The 21252-nt window shown below is 56.6% G+C and overlaps 1 protein-coding gene across 2 annotated transcripts in view; it reads left to right on the top strand.

The window, feature by feature from the left end:
• The window catches only part of LOC118252439 (opioid-binding protein/cell adhesion molecule homolog), a 289025-nt gene extending 268632 nt beyond the window's left edge, over positions 1 to 20393 (top strand). For both annotated transcript variants that reach the window (XM_035555719.1, XM_035555718.1), the window contains 6 exons: positions 2059 to 2291; positions 18386 to 18511; positions 18734 to 18868; positions 18965 to 19085; positions 19421 to 19572; positions 20293 to 20393. In XM_035555719.1, the coding sequence (XP_035411612.1) occupies positions 2059 to 2291; positions 18386 to 18511; positions 18734 to 18868; positions 18965 to 19085; positions 19421 to 19572; positions 20293 to 20393 (868 nt within the window). The remainder of the gene's footprint in view (positions 1 to 2058; positions 2292 to 18385; positions 18512 to 18733; positions 18869 to 18964; positions 19086 to 19420; positions 19573 to 20292) is intronic.
• The last annotated feature ends 859 nt before the right edge of the window (positions 20394 to 21252 follow it).

The raw sequence follows: 21252 nt of genomic DNA, 5'->3' as shown, positions 1-21252 counted from the left end.
GGGGATGCCATCCTCACTCTTCCCCATGGAGGACATCTGCCCGTGTTATGGGACTCACCGTGGACTCATGCAGGTGTGGCTTCCAGCCTGAAATGCCAGAATTTGCTGCAAAACGAGCAGCCCCTGCTGCCAGGGGGCATGTACCAGCCCCAAACACCCTCAGAAAGCGTGAGATGAAGCCGGGCAGTGGTGTTTGAACGTTCCCAGAGACGGCACGAGCGCGTCTTCCCTGTCACTTCAAACCCTAGTCCTTGTACTTCACCCCTAATGAGGGGACCCGGGAGTACCTCGGAGGGCTTTAGTCTGGATATTTATACGAGCGCAGACATGCAAGTTGTCTGTTTTACATATTACTGCCCTGATTTTTCAGTGCACGCAATGAATAATTTACAGAAACCGTGTGTAAGTATCTCTTTATTATTCATTATAATGAAGTGAGACAGCAGTAATAGTCCACTAGACTGAAATCCCCTAGGGCTGAACTTAACTAGGCTGCGCTTAGCTCTCCCCCAGTTAATTTGAGTGGAGGGAGGGCTCCGTTTCCCAAAAAGGACGGTGCCGTACGCTTGGCACGAGGCCACCTCGCCGAGCAAGAACGGGCTCAGCTCCATGCAGCTCACCCAGAACACTGGCCCCGAAATGTGAATTTCTGCCATGGGGATGGCACGAGGGTGCTTGATGTCCAGGCAGCCTCCAGGAGGGCTTGCTGTGGCATGGCATGGCCTCAGGACCTTTGGGCTTTCCAGGAATCCACGTGCAATGTGGCTTGTGTGGATGTACGGCTCCCACAAGGGAAAAATGCCTTATTTGCAGGAGGATGTATGGCTTGTGCCTCCGAACCGAGCGACCAGGAGGACCCCGAAACACGCCAAGTGCCTCCCCTCTGCTCTGCCCAATTAATAATCTGCGTCGAGCTGATTAATAATCTGCATGGGGCTGATGCTTGGCAGGCCCGGCATGGGAGGCATATACCACCCTGAACCTCTGCGTGAGATGGGGACGGGGACGGGGGCAGCCCCACTGCCTGCCTCCGAATTTACAGACATGCAGAGAGCGACCTGCGGGAGCTGTTTGGCTCACTTCAGGTGCCTTTCCCTAAGATCTCGGCTGCACAAAGCTGCAGCCGCCAGCACGAGCTTGTGCCTAGGGTTGTTTTTCTGGCTTCTCTCACACCAAGAGAAAGCTCTTCGACTGCGGTCCTTGGGTGGGAAAAGCAAAGCTCCTGAGAATTGTTCAGCTCTTAATTTAGCCAAATGCACGGTGGTTTGGCTGCGGGTACTGCGGAGGCAGCGAAGGCCAGAAGTAAATAGATCGAGAAAATCTATCAAATGGAATGAAAAAGCCATGTTCTTCGGGAACATTTTAATTCCACTTCCCCCCCCCCCCCCCCCCCCCTTCTTTGCCAAGCATAAGTCAGCGCCGCAGACTGGAGCTCCCCAGCCTTCACGCATCTCGTGGCGGGAGCAGGGAGGGAGGGAGCCAGGCAGGAAATAAATAATTGAAATGACTGTGTTGTGTTTTCAAGGCACTTGTAGGATTTACAGCTGCTTATCCAAATGTTCCCTTCTCTTCCTGCGTGCTGGCTCGCCGTCTCTGGCTGTTTCGCTCCTTCCTCTCTCCCCGCACGTGTGCGTGGCCCCTCTCCCCTGCCGCGGCGGTGTATATCACACCGGGATGGCTCGAGGGCTGTGCTGACAAGCCAAACTGTCAGCAAATTTTACAGCTTCATCTGAAATCCTCGGCGAGCAGGGGGTGCAGGAAGTCTTTGTGGTGCGCGGAGGTCAAACATAATGGGTTTTTCATCTGCGCCTCCCCAGAGCCATGGAAAAAAATAAAATAGAGGGAACCTGCTGGTTCTGTGAAATTTCCGGGGATGGGGGATGCGCAGTGCTGGCGTGTGGGCATGGTGTGTGTGGGGCACATGGGCTCCTTGCTGGAGGTTGGGGCCAGGGAGCTGGTGGTGCAGCTCCCATCCCACACACGTCCCGCTTTTTAGAGCTGGGATGCTCTCCATGAATGCTGGACCAGTTTGGTGACCCTCCTGCTCTTCCTTCGCAGGTGTACCGTGGATGACAGGGTGACACGGGTAGCGTGGTTGAACCGCAGCACCATCCTGTACGCTGGCAATGACAAGTGGTCTATAGACAACCGCGTGGTCATCCTCTCCAACACCAAGACTCAGTACAGCATCAAGATCCACAACGTGGACGTGTACGATGAGGGCCCCTACACCTGCTCCGTGCAGACAGACAATCACCCCAAGACATCACGAGTCCACCTCATCGTGCAAGGTGAGTCGTAACATTCGTGGTGCTGTTGTTGAGCCAAGCTGGAGGGCGTCCAGACTGGCTAAGGGCTCGGAGACCCTCTTGTGGTAGAGATTTAGGGATCAGACCAACATCCATTGCTTTTGGGTGGTGAATACTTGGGGGACAGGGATCGGGACAAGTGTTCACTGTGCCAAGGAGTTGTGCTTCTGCACCTTGCTGTGCTGTACGGTTGTGACACGGGGAGGAGAACACCTGGAAACTGAACTTGGGGCTGGCTCCCTCCTTCTCCTACTCCCATGCCCATCCCTGCTGTGTACACATGAGCTGTGGCCGCCGCTCGGTGCACGCGTGGCTCAGGGTTGCTGCAGCGGGGAGTTCTTACAAGGTGCTTCAGGAGAGCCAAAGGCAACTGCACCAGGCTGCGGGAAGGAAAGCAGATTGTGTGAGCGTGTGGAAGTCATTGCAGGGCTGCAAAGAGCTTTTGGCACAGGGCTTCGTAGGGGGGGCGTGTTGGCATAGCAGCTGCTGTTGGGTTGAAAAGCAGCATCCCCGAGTCTCTTCCCATGGGGAGGATCTCGGTGCTGGCAGATCAGAGGTGCCCTCAGCAGTGTGGGCTGCAGCGAGCCTTTCTGAGAGCCTTTTTTGCACTGATCCTGGTCAGCTGGTTAGTCCCCAGCCCCCCAGCATGCGTCCCTCTTCCCCAAACCCACCTGCCTGGGGACGCTCCCTATGGAAGCACACCAACCCTACCCTAGCACAAGCAGTGGGTGCACCCTTAGGACATTGGTGTAAGGGATCCAAACTGCTCGAGCCCACCATCAAAGCGACCCCATGGGGTGTGGGGGGGGGCATACCCAGCTGTGAGCATCACCAGGACATTTCCTGGGGGGGCTCCGTTGCTGGAGGTCTCCGCTTGGCACCCCAGCTCCATCGGGTGTTGCCTCTGATCCCGGCTCCTTTGCACCAGCTATCGGCTTTTGTCCGGTCTGTAGATTAATTTTTCAGAGTTAGTGTTAGTTCAGGTTAGATAAAGATAATGAAAGTTTCCTAATCCTCTTAAAGAAGATTTATCTGGCTGAGTAGAAAGCTCTCGGAATACAATAAAGCGTGTATAAAACCAGGACCTAATCTTTCCTTTAATTTCAAACAGCTGATGGGTATTGATTTTGCAATGAGCAAATCTGAAAAATTTCTCAGCCTCAACATGTGTCTGAGAAGCCTCCAACACGGATATGTATATATTTATGTATCCTTCTCATTTGGAAGAGGCACGGTTCGATTACGGCCACTGATCAAAGCAGGGAAAACCTCCCTCGGCCTGTCAGCTCTCCGCGAGGTACGGGCAGGCGTGGGAGACGGTGACGTTGGGCATCTTGCTGCTTGCACAGGCTGCTCTGGGCTGGTTTCCCTGCCAAATCGCCATGGGATTTAGTGGTGGGGCTCCGCACCGGTGATGCTGGAGCAGAACGGGGAGGGCTTGGCTTTGAAAGAGGGGAGCAGAGCACGGAGCATCCCCTCCACCCCTTGGTGATTTACATAGGAGCCGTCCATCTTCAAAGTTTAATCGGTTTATTCTGTCTGCTTTCTAATCATGCTAATCCATCCAGTCAACACCTGTGAAGTACCCGAGCGCTTTCAGCCTAATGAAATTAACACCAGCCAGCAGCTCCGTGCAGCCCCGACAGCCCCTTGCCCTGCAGAGGCAAGCTGGGATGGGTGGGTTTGTGCTGACCCACAGGGGCCTTCTGCCCAAGAAACCCCTCTCCCTTGCTCCCATCAAGCCACGGTAGTTTCCCCAGGGATTTTGGTGGGGCTGGGGGATAGCAATTGCACTGTGGACCACCCGGGGAGCACCATTGAGGCAGGGCTGGTGCAGCACGTGGGGATGCAGCAGAGGCTGCAACGAGCACGTTAGCATGAGAGTAAGAGCGATTACATCTCCTCCTCTTCTTCTCCCCTCTTCATGCTCCAGCTTGCAATAAATCTCCGGCACCTAACGCCCAATATCTTGCCTAGTAAAATCCCCATGTGATTATCTTATCTCATTAAAGCAAGGCCAAAAATCCTTTTATTCCACAGAGACGCTGGTGCCAAGAGCCGCAGCGGTGAGGAGCGGAGGGGAGCAGAGGGAGCGCAGGCTGCAGTGCAGCCGTTCCCTGGCCTCGGAAGGGGGAAGGCAAGGGACAGTTTGCATCCAAAGCGACTGTCTGGTAGCAAGGCTCAAAGCACACAATTTGCCTCATTTGTTCTGCCAAGAAAATCCATCTGTAGATGCCACCGTGCTGTCTTGTGGACAGGGTGGCAAGGGAAGCAAATCCTGCTCTGTTCCCACTTCGTCTCCAGCACCACTGCTCAGCGCTGCTTTGTGGTGGCTCAGAGCAAGAGGCACTGCCGAGCAAGGCAGGAGCTGAGGGAGAACAGCACAGCCCTTCGCTCAGGGAGCAGTTTTCGTGCACGCAGGCCATGCAATTGCCCAATGCCCCCTTTCTGTCCAAGCTCTCCTGGCATTAAATACGTGCGCCAAGCTCGGGACCTTCCTCTGCAGAGGAGGCGGCCGTCCCGGCGGCACTCCCCGCACGAGCAGGCAGTGATGACCAGTTAGCATCCGTGTTCAGGTCAATTAATTTATATTTGTATTTTGAAAAACTAAAAGTTGCCCAGATAGATTATTGATTCTTTGTCCCTTTGTTCAATTTGGTTTTAATTGCGCTACTGCAGGGCCAAACCTTCCCTCCTAGCAACCCGGCGATAAATCTGCCAGTGAGTCACAATCAACAGTAAATGTGTCTCTTCGTGTCATTATTAATATGTCTCTTGGATTGGTTCATTACAGCAGTTAACAGTGGTTTATAAGAGCGGAGATGGCGGGCGGCCAGAGAGCTTTTTTCTCTCCCCTTGTATTTTTTCCTGGCGGCTCCCCACGATGACAGGACGGGTGCTTGCAGGCATGTGAGCGGCGTTTTGGCATGTCAGCCTGTGGTGGGGAGAGTCCTGAACATGGAGAGATTGGGATTTCGTGTAGCGCAAGGAGAGCGTGAGCTGCCCAAGCCTCCTCTCATCATCAAGAGCCTGACCGGGGGATGCTGTGGGGCCAGGGGCTCCCGTGCTGCTCCCTCTGTCCCTGGTGAAAGGGAACCTGAGTGGACCTCCCGGGGGTGAATTGAGGGGAGCCTGCACAGCAGGGCAGCTTTACTGGCACTAATGGCACCAAAAGAGCTCTAATTTCTCCGTCAGAGCAATTAGTGGAAGGCAAAGCCTTTTGCCTGCACTGAGCTGTTGATGAATGTAGCCAGGAACTGTGACTTTTGGGGAGAGGAGTGAAGGCAGGGTCCTCTGGAGCACGGGGACGGGTGCCCAGGACCTCAGGGACCCTTCTTGTCCCCAAACGTGACCTCTTGGAAAGCCACCACCTGTCCTCAGAGGGGCAATGAGCCAGCAGACCGCACCGCGTCGCACTGCAACATCGATCTGGTGCCAGGAGTGCAGGCAGGGCACAGCCGTGCCTCCTTGACCCGGGCTGTTGCAAGAGCCAGGATGTATTTCAGGCTTGAATGCCGAGCTCAGGGTCAGTGCTTTGGAAGAGGCTGTGGGTGTTAAAGAGCAAGGCTGGCGTCCTTCTGGCAGCAGAGGATGAGGAAGGGAGGGAGGGAAGGCAGCAAAACGCAGGCAGCAGTGGGGCGAGCGCTGCGGCAGGGCGAGCTGAGCAGAGCAGAGAGGGCAGGAAGGATGAGGAGAAGAGGTAGGAGGAGGTAATGAGAAATGGGATGAAGGGAATGAGAGCGAGCCTTTCCTGCGCACAATAAATGGTTAATCAAGAAGTTATAGTGATGCTGCAGAGCCAGGCACGGTCAGGCGGTGCCACTGACGCAGCAGAGCATCCTGCAGGCTTGGTGGGGGACTTTTCTTCTGTGGCTTTGCATCAGGTCTGGAGAAATGTGGGATAGGGTTTGGGCTGACAAGAGACGCTGGTGGGACTTTGTAGATATCTGCTAACAAGGAATATTTTCCAATTTGCAAGTATTTCTGAAAATCTGCTGGCTGACACCGCCGTGCCTGTGTGCCGAAGCGGTTTCGTGCGGCGCGGCGTTGCTTTGGGATCAGAGCACAGCGGCGGGCGGAGAGCTCAGCAGTGACCATCAATACTGTCCACCCCTACCAAACAGTGGTCGTTGGTATTCCTCAGATGTCCTCTATTTCTGATTTATTTAGAGAACCCTCCTCTGTACTGCCTTAATCCCACTCACCATAGATTTTTCATTAAAGCCTCTCCCGGCTGTCGGCATCGTTACTGTTAGTTTCTGGTCGGTGCAATCCATTTTCCTGTCTCGGCGTTTCGCTGCTTTCCTCTCCCCACGAGCCAGGGTGGGTTTTGGAGGACCACAGCCTTTGTTCACGGTAGCAAAGTGCTGTTGGGTGTCACTTGGCAGCAGGTACCTGCCAGATCTGCTTACCCCGAATCGGTCCCGTCTCACTTGTCGCATCCTCCGCCTCTCGGAGAGGCGGCTGCAGCTCTTCAGCAAGCGTCTCTAAAGCAAATTGAGTCTTTATTTTTCCCTTCTTCCTGATAACAACTGACTTCTCGAGTCTCTGAAAGGGCAACCCCCCCACCGGCCTCACACCGTTCTCCCCTAAGACAGGCTGTGCTGCAGGGCCCCCCCGCCACCGCCGCTTGCACAACCGCTGCTTTTAAACTTGCTTTTATCCTGCTACCTTTGATATCCAGGCAGGAGCTGAGACTGTGATACTTATTAAAACCTTACCGGGAGGCTGTACAGTGCATAACAAGGCAAGAGGAGCAGCTCAGCCTTCTTCAGTCGTAGGAAAGACCTGATAATGTGCTGTAAATGCAGAAAGTGCTTCACACGAGTGTCAGTACTGTTGCTTATTATTAGGAGAGTTTGGTGGAGGGGTGCGCACGTGGCGCACAGCAGCTACTTTTCAGCCTGGAGAAGGGAAAGGTTGGGAGCAAGCAGCAAGGCAGAAGTGCAGGATGCAGCCAGGAGCAGGCTCCTGTGCTTGGGAGCCGTCCTGGGATGCTTGCTCCTTATGGGGTTATTTAATTGTCTTAAGAGTAAAGATGATAATGAGGAAAAGAGGAGATGGGTGAGGTGCCTGCAGTCGAGATGCATTTGGGGAGGGGGTTTGGGGGTTCTTCTGGCTGGGGGTGCAGGTGGAGGTGGTCCCAGTGGGGGATGAAGAGCAGCCCGTCCGGGTGGGCAATGTCCAGATGTTGTTGTCCAATGCCAAAAAAGGTCCTGTTGCCGTGTGTAGTGGGGCCGGGACGGCAAAGTATGTCTGGGATTGAGGGTTTGCAAGGAATGGGAAGGAGGAGTCTTAGATCACACTGCTGTCTCTGTCTTGCTGGATGATGCGTGGTGTAAAAGCAAACCATCCCGTTTCTGCCCTGTCGAGTGCTCCACTCATTATGGTATGGCCCCATACCAAGATGGGGCACCGGGAGGTGCCCCCCCTCCTTGCCCCGAGTCTTGGAAGGCTGTGGGCTCAGCCCAGGTCCTCAGTACGCCCTCCCCCCCGCCCCCAAGCTCCTCTATTGGTATTTTTCAGAAAAGTGCACAAAAATTGATGCCTATTGGCTAAAATCGCAGGTTGGGACCATACAGCGACAGGCGGAGGAGGCTCCTTGCTTGCTTTTTCTCCCTTCTTGTTGTTCAAACTGCTCATCAGGTGGGCTGCCAAATGGGCCAGCAAAGTTTGGACACACTCTGTATCCGAGCGCATCTTCCCCTTCACTGCTCCTCGGGGTCTAATTAGGTGTTTTCTTGATGACTCTGTTTGGAGGATAGGCTCCGGCTAACCCTGACTGCACCGGGTTAATCGTCCCGGTGGGGAAAAGCAAAACAGTGATTTTAAGCAGAAAACTCTCCCGTAGTTTGGCTTCGTAGCAGTGGGGATGGAGTGCAGGAAAATAAAGAGAAAATCAAAGGGCTTTTAAGAGGAAAAGGAAAAAAAAAATCACTTAGAGTGGAAAGAACTCTTCCCAGCAGGAGCAGAAGCCAAGAACACATAATGTCCGTGGCGGTTAAACTAATGTTTCACATTTCCTTCTCCGGGGGTATTTGCTCAGGTGGGGGTGGGGATGGAAAGGGCCCCAACCGGTCGCCGAGCAGTTTATTGAGCTGCTCGCTGGATGGCACAAGAGGGGAAAAAACAAACCACGAGCAACTGCAGAGGAAAAATCAATTAGTGCAGGCACCGGTAGAAAGAAGGAGGGGGAGATGCTGGAGAGAAAAGAGGGTTTTTATCATTCCAGGGTGGGGAACCTTTGAAAAGTGCTGTGTAAAGAAGTGAAAACCTCTGCAAGCGGCCAAAACCTGGAGTGGTTCTCATGTGTGGCATCGCACTGCGGGAGGCAGGGTCTGCAGAGAGGGGTGGTGGCAGGGGGAGAGGAGAGGGGTCATGCAGTGGTGCTCTGTAAGGTGTCATTGCAGAGGGGAGATGCTTGCTTTTCCCCCAGTTATGGGGCACGAAGAGCCTCTTTTGGTGTTCCCAGACCAGGAGAAGAGCTCACATCTTAGAGCCGACAGCGTTTCTTGGGAGCAGGGAGGCGTCACCTGTCAAGGCACGGTGACACCCAGCCTTCAAGGAGAGCACTGGAGGCTTGCCCTGGGGTTTTCCATTTGCACCGCTATCTCCATATGTTTACCTAAACGGAGCCTGTGGGTGTAATTGTAATTACACACTGCTTGCGGGCTCGGGGTTGTGGTGCTGGAAGCAGCCGGGTCTGGTCGCCACCGGCACCGAGGAGGGCTGGCCAGGGAAGTGGCAACGGGAATGGAAAGGGGATGGAGAGGATTTCCCAGGGATGGAAAGGAGTGTCTGGGAAAAGGACCAAGGCGTAAGCAAAGGGGAAAAGAAGAGGCTACAAAGGAGCAATGGCTCCGCAACTCACCGTCCCTTCCTCCCTGAAGAAATGGAGAACAGACAAAGAGCACAAAGACGTAAAACGTGGGAGATGCGGCAGGTACTGGAATTCAAAGCCAAGGAGAGCCCAGAGAAAAGCAGGAAGGAATAGCAATGAATGGAGAACAAGGCAACTGGAGGGGAGAGAGAAGAAGAGAAGAAAAGCCCAGAGACTTGTACAACAAAGAGACGAACGAAACGTGCACATGCACCCAGCATCAAAAGATCAGGAGGCAGCAAAAGAGAAAAATGAAAGAATAATGAAGGAGCCAGGGCACAAAGAGGGGGGTGGTCTTGAAAGAGAAAGAGCTGGGCCTGCAGGAAGAGAACAGCACCTGCTGCCATGGGTTTTGTGAAGGAAAATGGGATTGCCGAAGAGCTGGTGGCACCATGAGATGCCATGGCATGGCAAAGGAAGGCAGCAGGGCCCCTTCCCCTGGTGGGGTCCGAGCAGTGACCTCCCAGACAGAGCTGCTGGTGGTGACCAAGCTCCCTGGCCGAGGGAGGAGCCGTGGGATGGTGGGAACAGAGCTCTTTGGTGGAGCTGGGCAAGAGTTTGATGGGCAAGTGCTGGTGAAGGAGAGCACGGTCTGCTGGGGAGCTCTGAGGGTTGTGGCTGGGCTGGGTGCCCACGAGAGCAACACCAGAGGTCTGGGAGAAGTCTGGGGAGGTGCAGAGCTCCAAAAAAAGAGTCCAAAAAAGCATGAGAGCAGCCAGAGCACCAGAGACATGGTAAATACGGAGGGGTTGGATCTTGTTCAGTGGCATTAAGGACACTCATGACCTTAATTAAGGAATTAAGGAGACTGGTGAGGGTGGGTGTTGGAGCAGGAAAGCTCACACGTGTCTTGTGTGTGCACGGCTGTATGTGCGAGGTGAAGGGCAGCATAGTTGGTACAGGGAGCAACTGAAGGGTTACTGGAAGATGCTGAATGCTGGAGATTTGATGTCGCAGCGGCACGTGCCAGGAACCTGGGGCTTTCATGTTCCTGCTGTACATCGTGAAGGGAGAGCAGAGCATCCTCCAGGTGGCTGGGATAAAGCGCTAGCCCAAAATCTAGCTGGGTGTATGGAAGAGGACACGACTTTCAGCTGTAGGAAGTGATGGGGAGCATCCCCTGGCTCCTCTTCTCGAGGCTTTTTGAAAGGAGGAAAAAGCCCCCAAAAGCAGCTGGCAGCGGGTGGGTCAGTGCGGCGGGCATCGGGAGCCGGTGGAACAAAAGAGCGGCAGCAGCTGGATTAATTACCGCAAAAAGCAAAATCGGCAAAGTGGGGGTGAGAACGGGAGAAGTTGTTTCCTCATTATATTCCCAAACAGAAAGAACGTTTTTATCGCACGCACAAATAGCTCCCTGGGAAGCACTTTCACTTCCTAATTGTTCATAAATTTACTGACAGGTGGTTACACAGTAGGTATACCACTCGGAGTTTCGGTTTTATTGCTTTCACTGTCTCAACGCAAAAACCTAGAGAAAAAGGGGTGCGCAGGTGGGAGACATTGCCCAGCAAAGGCAGCTAGATGCTTCTGCTTAATTTTCCAATTTCTTGTTCACATGAGGTCCCTGGCACGTCCAGATTTTGGTTTTGCTCTGATGAAGGGGTCTTTGTTGGTTTGTTTATCCTATTGCTTTGTCTCGTGAAACGTGGTTGTGGCCTGAAGGTGTCATGTCACCCTGCATGGTGCTGTTGGTTTCCAAATCATCCAAAATGGGGGGCACACAGTGCCATGGGAAGGCTCTGACACACCTGGAGACAGAGAACATGCCATGTAATGCTCCCAGGCTCTGAAGGCATCTGTAGGAAGGTGGTTGTGGTCGGTTTTCCTTTATCCCCCTCTCTTTGGCTTTGCTCAGATCGCGCTCTGAGTGCAAAATACCTCATCTCCGTTGTGACATAATTTGTCTGAAATGTTATGGGTTATGATGCCTGCCCAGCCGCTCCATGCAAAGCGTGTTTTACCATGGGAAGGCAGAGAAAAGGCAGCATTTAAGAGCAGGAGAAGGGAAAATTCCCCCCCAGCCAAAGCGCTGTCGGAGCGCGCAAGGTGGCAGCGTGACATGCCACTCGCGGGACTGAGGAATTTGACAAAAATCATCCCCGTGCCCGAACTATAGCTGTCAGATGCGCTTAATCTATTATGTCGATAAAATCAACTCTGACGAGCCTCTCAGATTGTGCTGTCATCAAAATTGAGTTGACGAGAGGTGATAATCCTCGCTGTCGACAAGCACCACTTTGGCACAGCTCCCAGCGGTGCCCCCTTCCCGGGAACCAGGCAGGACGCCGGGCACAGTCGCACGGGTCACCCTTCGTGGGCAGCCCCATGTTGGCCACGGGGATGGGTTTGTATCCCCATCTTCTGGCTGCCAGGCCTTCTTTGTGTCCCTGATGGCTGTGCTGAGGTCTGGCTGTTAGCCAGATGAAGTAGGGGTGAATAAGAGGACCAAACCCCAAAACCCTGGGAGAAGCGAGGCGGCGCGCAGGGACCCGTCTCTGTTTGCTGACGGGGACCGGTGCCGTCCCGCTGTTCTCCCCATCTGCAAAAGGAAGCAAAACTTGAGCTTTCAGCATATTTCCCTCCTTTGTGCTGCCTTTCCTCATGCTAATTAGTCCTTGCCCGGTGACACCTCTGACAGCTCCATCCTGCCCGTGCTGGGGAGGCTCACGTGGAGCTGTGGGAGCGTGGGGTGGAGGCAGCTGGGGGTGCTGGGAGGGAGGCAGCAGGAGAGCCGGGGGGGGGACCAGAGCCATGCCAGGGTACAATCCTGCTCCCTGCAGGGACAGCACCTCGTGTCGGAGGGGACAGCTGGGGAGGGGATGGGGCAGTGCGAGCCCTGCATCTCCCCAAGAAAAGAGCAGACACGTGAAGCTTTGGGGCTGGACCATGTGGGACGGTGCCCGTGGAGGTCCTCACGTCCCCGCAGGGCACTCAGGAGGAGATTGTCCCCTTTGGGGGACAATGCCGAGGCAGGGGTGGCCGGGAAGCCATCCAGGCGCCCATCTCGCTGCTGCAGATAAACCGTCCGTCCTCACCCATCTGGCAGTAACGAGAGGGAGAAATGTGAATAGCAATGGGAGGAGATGAGAGGTCCATAAATACTGGTGAATAAATAAAAGCATTAACATTTAATGAAAGAGGGCTGCAGCTCTCCTGCCAGATCCATCTCTAGCAAGAGGGAAGGGAAAAGCCTCCTGGTCAGGGGGGAGCAGGGAGGGGGTCTGGGGAGTCTCAGGGAGCACGCACAGTTTGTGGCATCATACCTGGGGCTGCCCATATCTGTGGTGTAGTCTCTAAGGCTGCTGGGAGGGTGTCCTCAGAAAGCATCCATCGGGCTGAGCAGGAGATTTGAGCCCAGGCACTTTTCCCACTGGGTTGCAGGGGCTATGGCAGTGTTGTGGGGTGTCTGACCTGTGCATTGCAGTGGTGCTGTGCTGGGAACGTTCGCTGTGCTGTAGTGAAATGTGAAGCTCCAGGCAGGCTTTGGGTATATTTGGTGGAGTTGTTGGTTTATTTGTGGAGTTTTTTGCGTCTGGGTCGTGTTGCAAGGGTGCTGTGCTTAAGGGCTGCCCATGCCCAAAACATGCCAAATGCAAGAAGTGTTGCATCCAGGTGAGCAGCAGTGTCCCACGGGTCCCCATTGCCATTTTGCACGGGTAACTGGCTCTTAGCAGCGGGTCTGCTCTCGTTTTGGGATGGGTGGCAGGGACAGGGGCTGTCTTGGGGCATAAAAGCCACCGAGCGCTCTCGAGCAGCCCCCTGCTGCAGGATGCCGGGCACTTTGCAGAGCCCGCAGGCATCCATCTTCTCCTGCCATATCCCAGGTGTAGGAAGAGGTCTCTTTGAATGGATTAGGAGCTAATGATCTGGAGGGACATCCGTTGTGTATGTCAGTGCTCGCTCAGCCTCGCCGCTCCGTGGCGTGCAGCATTAATGAGCTCGTGGCTAAAAATAGCCGGCCGCACTCCCCGGGCCGTGGCGGCGAGCGTTCCTGGTAGGGATCTGGGATACGGCGCAGCCAGGAGCCAAGTCAGCCCCTGTGTGTTTGCGTGGGGTCGATAATCAGGCAGTAATTACCGGAGAGCTGCCTCTCGCCGCGGGGGTTAGCAGGGAAGGGCCGTGCCCCTTGCTGTAGCCATCCCTCATGGAATCAGGGCGTCTCGCAGTGCCTCGTGAGCTCTGAGCTCTCCAAGCGCTTGGCAAGAAGAGCAGTTTGCTGCTGAGCAGGGGCATGACTGGTGCCGGTGTCCAGAGTTTGGGAGAGTCCTGGGGGCTGCCTGCATGTGCTGGGGATGGGTCCCCAGCTTATGGCACGTATGGCCCCCAGCCGTGCCGGTGTCACTGGTGCGTGAGGCCACGGCCAGCCCCACAGGGCCACCAGCAGCTCTGAGTCAGGTTGGGCAAGTGGCATGGGTGTCCCCATGGGTGTCCCCCCTCTGTGTGTGCACAGCTTGCTGGTGGCACAGGACCAGCACCATGTCATGGTGGAGAGCACCAGAAACTGATTTTGGGTGCAGAGGCTCTCCAGCACCGCGCAGCATCGTGCAGAAAGGCACACACCATCTCGCTGTGGCTCGGGGTCCAGGAGGGCAGGGAGGTGAGGGGAGGCACGGGGTTTTACAGGCCCCACAAGCATCAGCAGGACCCGGTGTGCCGCAGTCACCTGGGCCCGATGTAAAATATTAATCGGCACATCGGGTGGTGTGGGTCTCGAGCGGTAAAGGAAGGAGATAAATCACGGGCTTATTGTTATTGAATTTAGTGGCATCACTTTCACATTCAATTTCTCTCGCCCGCTTTCTGAACAAACAAGAAATTACAGCCCAAATGTATTTTTTTGGCCTAGTGAACATTATGCATTAACTTACCCCTGATTAATATTACACAGGGTCGACGCAATCCTCTGCGGGCTGCTTGCCGCGCCAGCGAGACCGCGAACCAACGCGCCGCTCCCGGCTTCCTAGGGATTTACTTCACATTCAATTTGCTCCTAGTAGTGGGCTTTTAAATGGAAAACAAGACTATTAATAAGGGGGTAGAGCTGCAGTGCTGCCGTGTTGCCTTACCCCTGTAACTCGCCAAGACAAGCATCTTGCAGCTGTCCCACGAGCACTGTGTGCCGGGGGGGGGGGGGGGGCTGGAGAGGGTCCCCCAGGGTGGGTGATGGCCACATCGGTCCCCAAGTGACTGTGGAAGGCAGCTGGAGATGGGGCTGTACCGTGGTGACCCCCCTGCAAGCCCTGTTTCGTACCAGTGGTAGCCAAGGACTGCTAATTTGAGGCAGGGATCTGTGCCCCTTGAACAATTGAGGAGCATCTCACCCCTTTTCTCTTAAATATCGTGTTATCATTGTGCCGTGGGCTAACAAGAGCCGGTGTGTGAGATGTTGTAAAGTGTATTATGTGTGTCAGGAGACAAGAGGCAGAGCAGGCACTCCGTGTACTTGCTCGAGCATCGGCCCCGGTTTTGCTGCTTCTCTGCTTATTAACACGTTTGCCCAGGGATCATTTATTATGTTCTATATTTAGTGACAGGAGAGTGTCATAAATGTTGGATATTATCTGCACAGGGGATGTAGGACAGGGGGAGGGCCCCCAGTGATAGCTGCGGAGAATCAAAGATAAGCCAAGAAAAGCTTGCTGTTGACATGTAAATGAGCAGGGCTAGCACCTGCAGTAGTGCTGGAGGATGAGAAGTATGAGCAGGGTTTTCCTCCTGGTGCTTTGGGGATACAGGGAGGCTGGGGAGTGGGACTGGAGAGCCTTTTGCCTCCGTGCCCATGGGTAATCTCAAGCCACAGCAGCTTGAGAGGGGTGTGCTCTTAGCTGTGGCCGTGCGGGTGCCATGCCCATACCTGCATCGTGGTGGTGTTTGTGGGGAATGGCTCATGGGGCAGTGTTATGTCATGTTTCTCATGATTCTCTGTGATTCTCACGTTTCTCTATGATTCTGTGTTTGCTCCTGGCCTCATCCTGCCTCCCAGCTCTCGGGTCCTGTTTGCTGACAGCATCCCTGCGCAGCCCCAGCTCCCTCCTGCCCTGCTCATGAGTTAAAGCAAAGGCAAAGGCAGCCTGCCCTTGAGGCTGCGTGCAGGGGAGTGCAGTTGGTGGGATCTATAGAAATGTAATCAGGTTCCTTCGATGTCCTCCTGCGAGTCCCTGTAACCTCGTAGGCAGTGATCGCTGTCGTGCTGGGTATTGAGCTGGACGGCGGCCCCACGCTCTCCAGGGGCACCCACCCCCCGTGCATCTCTGATGGCTCTCAGGAGCACTTTCGGTGGGATGAGGTTGGGCAGCAGCGAGGCACGGTGATGCAGTCCCGTTTCCCTGGCCCTGGTCACCCTGGCCCATCAGGCTGTGGGCTGTTTGTGCATGGCTGAGTTGGGATCATGTGGCGGTGCGTAGCTGTAGGAGCAGTGAGTACTTCATGCTGAAGCATTGCTGATGTAATGCAGCTGCCTGCGCTGGGGCTGAGCTGTATTCTGGGTCGTTCTGCTTGCCTTGGATTCCATTAATAGTTTTTTTTGTTTGTTCGTTTGTTTGTTTTTTGCCTGCCCTGGGCATGGTTTTAGCTCCTTGCTCATAGGTGGTTCCAAGCACGGAGCAGGGAAAGCACCAGGAATGAGCTGGTCCTGGTCTGCCCCATGCCCACCGCATCATGGATAAAGCTGAGCGTTGTCCCTGGGTGCTGCCGGGATGGAGAGGGCTCTGAGCAGCTTTAAGTGCTTGGTGTTGGGTTGAGGTGTCTCTAAACCTTGCCCAGCTGCAGTTCCCAACACTGGGACACTCACTGCTTCCCTCCCTGCGTGACACCTCCGTGCCCTGCAGGAAAGCTGCCTCCCACCTGGGTCTTGCACGAGGGTCACTCTTGTGGTCACCGTCACTTGGGGGAGAGGGCAGCTCTGATGGGAAGAGACAAAGAGGCGCGGTGCCTCCATCGCCTTCACAAGGCCTCCGTGGCTAGCCTGAGCTGTTCTGCTCGTGGGCCACGGACTGTGGAGAAAGGGCACTGTGGGAGGGGGCTCCCAGTTACCTGCATGACATGGGGAGCAGGGGTGGCCAGGCTTTACTGCAGGAGCAGGCAGCTGCCCAGTTTCTGGGTGCTGCTGCAGGCAGCAGTCCTGCTGTCTCACGGGGTTTTGGGTGCCTGCATCCCTGTGTCCTCCCAAGTCCCACCCGGCAGCCCCAAACCCATGCTGTCAGCAGCAGTGAGAGGTGCAAGGACACAGGTGGTAGCACAGAAAGCTCTCTCCTCATCTGACCGAGGAAAGGCACCCCAAAGGGGGGTGTCTCGAGTCCTTGGCACATTGTTCCCATGCCAAAGGTCCCCGCAGCAAGAATCGCGGCGAGTCGGCGGGGTCGGAGCCCAGTGCCAATGTCTGGCCGCAGAGCGAAGCTTCTTGTGTCAGGGCTGACATCTCTCTGCCTGCAGAGCAGGAGAAATCCCAGCTCTGTGGCTGGGTTCCCACATGTGCGGGGTCCCTTCCCACGACAGACCCGTCAGGGACAAGCCGTCGGAGCGTGCCGCCCGCACTCGGAGCGCTAACTACATTTTTCACCGGTTGCTGGCGCACACTTTTCATTTTTGGATTGCCAGTCTCCCCTGAAGGACTCAGACAATCTCCCTCTGCTATAACAGACTGTACTTCTATATTAAAGTGTCAAGTTGCTGGGAAATTTACTGCCTCGCAGGGCCCATCAGGCGGCGCAGGCTCGGCAGCGCCTTCGCCAGGGGGCTGCGCCGGGGAGAGGGCTGGCTGCGAGCGCACGCAAAGGCAAGCCCAGCCTTGTGGCCACCTGGGAGCAAAAGGTGCTCTCGGTCTGTATTTTAACCCTTTTCTTGTGACTTTTAACAAGGCACGGGCATCGGTAGAGGGTGAGCACAGCAGGGCTGGACCAGCTGGTGGGAGGGTGGCAGGGGCTGGTGGCAGGGCGCTGCCCTAAGGACGAGCTCCAAACGCAGTCGGTGGCTTAGGTGGAGGGGCCGTGGCTGCTGGCACTGTGGTGAAGTGGGCCTGGCAGTGCCGTTGTCCTTATGGAGAAGGACCCACATGCCTGGTGTGAGTGCTAAGAGCATCACCCGGCCAGCACGGGGCTGTGCGTGCCCTTCTGAGGCTTCTTGGGGTACACAGAGACCACCGTGGGCTGTGTCCCCTGGTCAGCATACCCTCCCCTGCGCTGCCCATCCTTGTTTTTCCATCTGGGCAGCATGAGCTGCTGGTGGACAACGTGTCACCCCTCGCTTGGCATCCCTCGGTTGTGTGGCTGTGGCATCCCTCCCTCTGAGGTGCAGGCAAGGAACCGACTGGTGGAGAAGCTGTGATATGTGTCACACACCACGCTTCTTGTGTGGCCAAGAGTATGGAAAAATGAGGCAGCAGCCTCAGTGGGGCCGGGACGGTCCCCAGGGCTGGGAGGAGAGAGAGGCTGTGCTTGAGCTGATGGGATCTCATCCCTTCCTGGGGCTCGATGGCGATGTTCTTCTGGCAGTCAGCCCAGCAAAACACGAGAGCCCCCAGCAAAAGGGCTGGGCGTGTGGCACCACGTGCGCCTGGGCTCACGGCATTGCTCGGAGAGGGCTCATGGGGCACAGCACCTGGCAGGGCCGGGGTGGAGCTGGGTTTAGGGAGAGCCATTCTGCATAGTTGGGTCAGCTCCTGGGGGTGGCATCCTCCAGCCCCACGGCCCAGAGTGCCAGAGAATGGCATCGGCAAACGGGATTTAATTGCTTTTTGCCAGCGACGGGGATATTTATGGGTTTGGAGAATGCCAAGTTATTTATTAGATGGAGTATCAGGGGATAGACTAATATAAATCACGATGGCCGGCATTGAATGGAGCAGACAATCAGTAATTTAGAAAGCTTTAATAAAAATGCTAAAATATGAGAGCTGTTGGCGGTCGTAACGAGAATCGGTTATCACGGCGGTGCCCGAAGCAGCGGGGGCTGGTGATTTGGGGTGGGTGGGCAGACCCCAGGGCTGTGCTCAGGCTGGTTAGGGATGGCATTTTGCAGGTGTGGGGTCAGTGCTGGGGAGGAAAATGGGGCAGACACCGATGGGTGATGGCAGGCTCTCCGTGTCAGAGGGGCGGGTGGCATGTATGGCACGGGCACAGTGCGGCAGACCCGCTGCACCGTTTGGGTGGGTCCCAAACCTGGGTGTTGATGGCCCCCCCCGTTGTCGTGTGCCTTGCAGTTCCCCCCCAAATCGTCAACATCTCATCAGACATCACCGTGAACGAAGGCAGCAGTGTGACCCTCATGTGCCTGGCCTTCGGGAGGCCGGAGCCCACCGTCACGTGGCGGCACCTCTCCGGGAAAGGTGAGGGGAGGCGCGGGGATTTCGGGAGCCACCCGTGCTGGATGTGGGGTGCTGCTGGAGGGAGGGCTCCACAGGTCCTCCTGCTGGGGGGGCACAGCTTGGAAGGGATGCAGGGGGCTTTATTTGGGGGTTGGTTTGGGGGGCTGTCAGGGGTCCAGCCCAGGAGGGCGAGGTGTTGGACGCTGTCGGTGATGGTGCCCCGTGTTTATCCACGGCTCCCAGGACAGGGCTTTGTGAGCGAGGACGAGTACCTGGAGATCACGGGCATCACGCGGGAGCAGTCCGGGGAGTACGAGTGCAGCGCTGTCAATGATGTGGCCGTCCCAGACGTCCGGAAAGTCAAAGTCACCGTCAACTGTAAGTGGGTGGGGTGGGTGTCCTAAGGGGGGACGTGGCAGGGGGGTGGGCGCGGGGCCTGGCCCCGGGGCTTGACGTGGTGTGGCGTCCCCGCAGACCCGCCGTACATCTCGAACGCCAAGAACACGGGCGCCTCGGTGGGCCAGAAGGGCATCCTGCAGTGCGAGGCCTCAGCCGTCCCCGTGGCGGAGTTTCAGTGGTTCAAGGAGGACACCAGGTGCGGGGGCACGGAGGATGCGAAGCGGGGCGAAGGTGGCCGAGGGAGCAGCACAGAGGGTCAGGCTCCTGGCAGCAAGGGGGTCTTGGGGTCATTTCTCCAGGAACGGTGGCCACAGGTTTGGAAAGTGGGGATATGGCCAGCGCATCCCGGGGAGGAAGGTGGGCTGGGGATGGGGCGAGAGGTGTGCTTCTGGTGGCATGGTGGGGTGAAGGGGTGGCTCCTGTGGGGCTGGTTGGGGTCTGAGTGCACGCAGTGGTGGGCCAGGAGGGCTTCTTCATTCTCTTCTTGCCCCATCTGGGGCTCTGAGCAGCGCCATCCACCATTCCCTGCAGGTTAGCAAACGGGCTGGAGGGGGTGCGGATCGAGAGCAAGGGCCGCTTGTCGACGCTGACCTTCTTCAACGTCTCGGAGAAGGACTACGGCAACTACACGTGTGTGGCCACGAACAAGTTGGGCAACACCAATGCCAGCATCATCCTGTACGGTATGTGCTCCTGCTTTTTGCACCTCGGCACAGCAAGGAAGGGAGATGGCCATGAGCAGATAGCAACACGGAGCAGAGCAGCACGGAGCAGAGCAGAGTGGAGCTGGCTGCTTGTTTATGGGGGCCGGCCTGGTGATGTGTAGGATGGAGCAAGCCCTGAGACTCCCAGGGACAGTGGGGGGGAGCAGATGCATGGGATAGACAGAGAACAACAAGTCCAAGAGGGTGAACAATGAGTGAGGGGACAGAGAGAGACATGCACAGGGATGATGAGACACAGCTAAGAGAGGGAGGGACAGAGGGAACGGGCTTGTCTCCTTTCCCCTTCGTAGCCCCAGGATGAAGCCCCTGGGCACTGCTGGGACCCTTATGGCACCCAGGGCGATGGGGATGCCTGCTTCGGGCCACCACAATGCTACGCTCTCAGATATACCAGGAACGATGCTTTGACCCTCATGGCACAAAGCTGCCCATCGCCACCAATTGACACGGTCCCTTGGCACGCTTGGGCTGGCACTGTGGGGTACACATGGCGCATTTGCAGGCTTCCTGCTGACCCAAATGGGGACTTGATCTCCTCCTGCTGGCCCCATTTGCTGCCCACCAGGGGAGAAGGGGAGGGGGACACAAGGGGACAACAGGGCTCCTGCTTGTATGACATGACTGTGTCCTCTCACCTCCGCCCTTAACGCTGTCCCTCCTCTTCCCTCCTCCATGCAGGGCCCGGAGCGGTGCACGACGGCGGCAACGCGGCATCCCGGGTGGCCACCGGCCTCTGCCTCTGGGCCGCCCTCCTCGCTCGCCTCCTCCTCGACTTTTGATAAGGGAGCGGAGGGTCCCGGGAGGCCCCGCCGCGCCTCTGCCCCGCCGCGGGCTCAGCCCGCCGGGACGGCCGCCCGGGGACTCCTCTCCGTCGGACGGGCGCCACGCCGGAGGACGGGGAACGGCGCCAAGGGGCCGAGGACGGCCGCGTCTCCCACGTGCCGGGATTGTTCTCGCCGCTGGTTACGCTGTACAGACCCCACCACGTGCCACCAAGACTGTCACCCGCCACCATCGCCCGCCCGCCCGCCGCAAAGGGCAATGCCGTGCTGAGCCTTGCCCGCTGCCTCGTCCCTCTTCGCGCCGAGCCGGTTGCGGCTGATGTGCCCCGGGGATGTGGTCCAGCGTGGACGGGGCTCCCTGCTGTCACCCGGCAGGCGTTTTGGTGGCATCGTGTCTGACATGGGTGCGGCACGGCGGGGGCCGCCTGGACTGCTCACCGGGGATGTCCATCTCGTCGTTGCGTCAAGCCACCTGCGCGCCCAAACAGACCCCGAAGTTGAAGCCCTGCGTCTCTGCCTTGCGCCTTTTCAGTCCTGAATGTGATGTCTCACCACCAAAGCTCCTCCCTGATCATCTCCTCACTTCTCCCTCCCCTAATGCTCCCCTCCAGCACCACAGCCCCACTGCCCTGTCCCTCCTGACTGCCCGAGGATGTGGCCCAGCTGTGATGCCCACTGACCCTTTCCAGCTGCCTCCCCTGGCACGACCCAAGCGAGGGGCGATGCTCAGTCCCCGAAGGACCACGAACCTCCCACTGCACTATCTCCCAGCTAACATCATCCCCTCCATGCTCTTGTAGGCACGAGGCTGCCCTCCTGGGAACATGAGTCCTTGGGGTCGCCACGGTCCCTGCTT

The sequence above is a fragment of the Cygnus atratus genome, chromosome 22 (assembly GCF_013377495.2).
Source record: "Cygnus atratus isolate AKBS03 ecotype Queensland, Australia chromosome 22, CAtr_DNAZoo_HiC_assembly, whole genome shotgun sequence".
Taxonomy (NCBI): Eukaryota; Metazoa; Chordata; class Aves; order Anseriformes; family Anatidae; genus Cygnus; species Cygnus atratus.
Note: the sequence above shows the minus strand (reverse complement) of the source record. Positions and strands in the feature narration are given on the sequence as shown.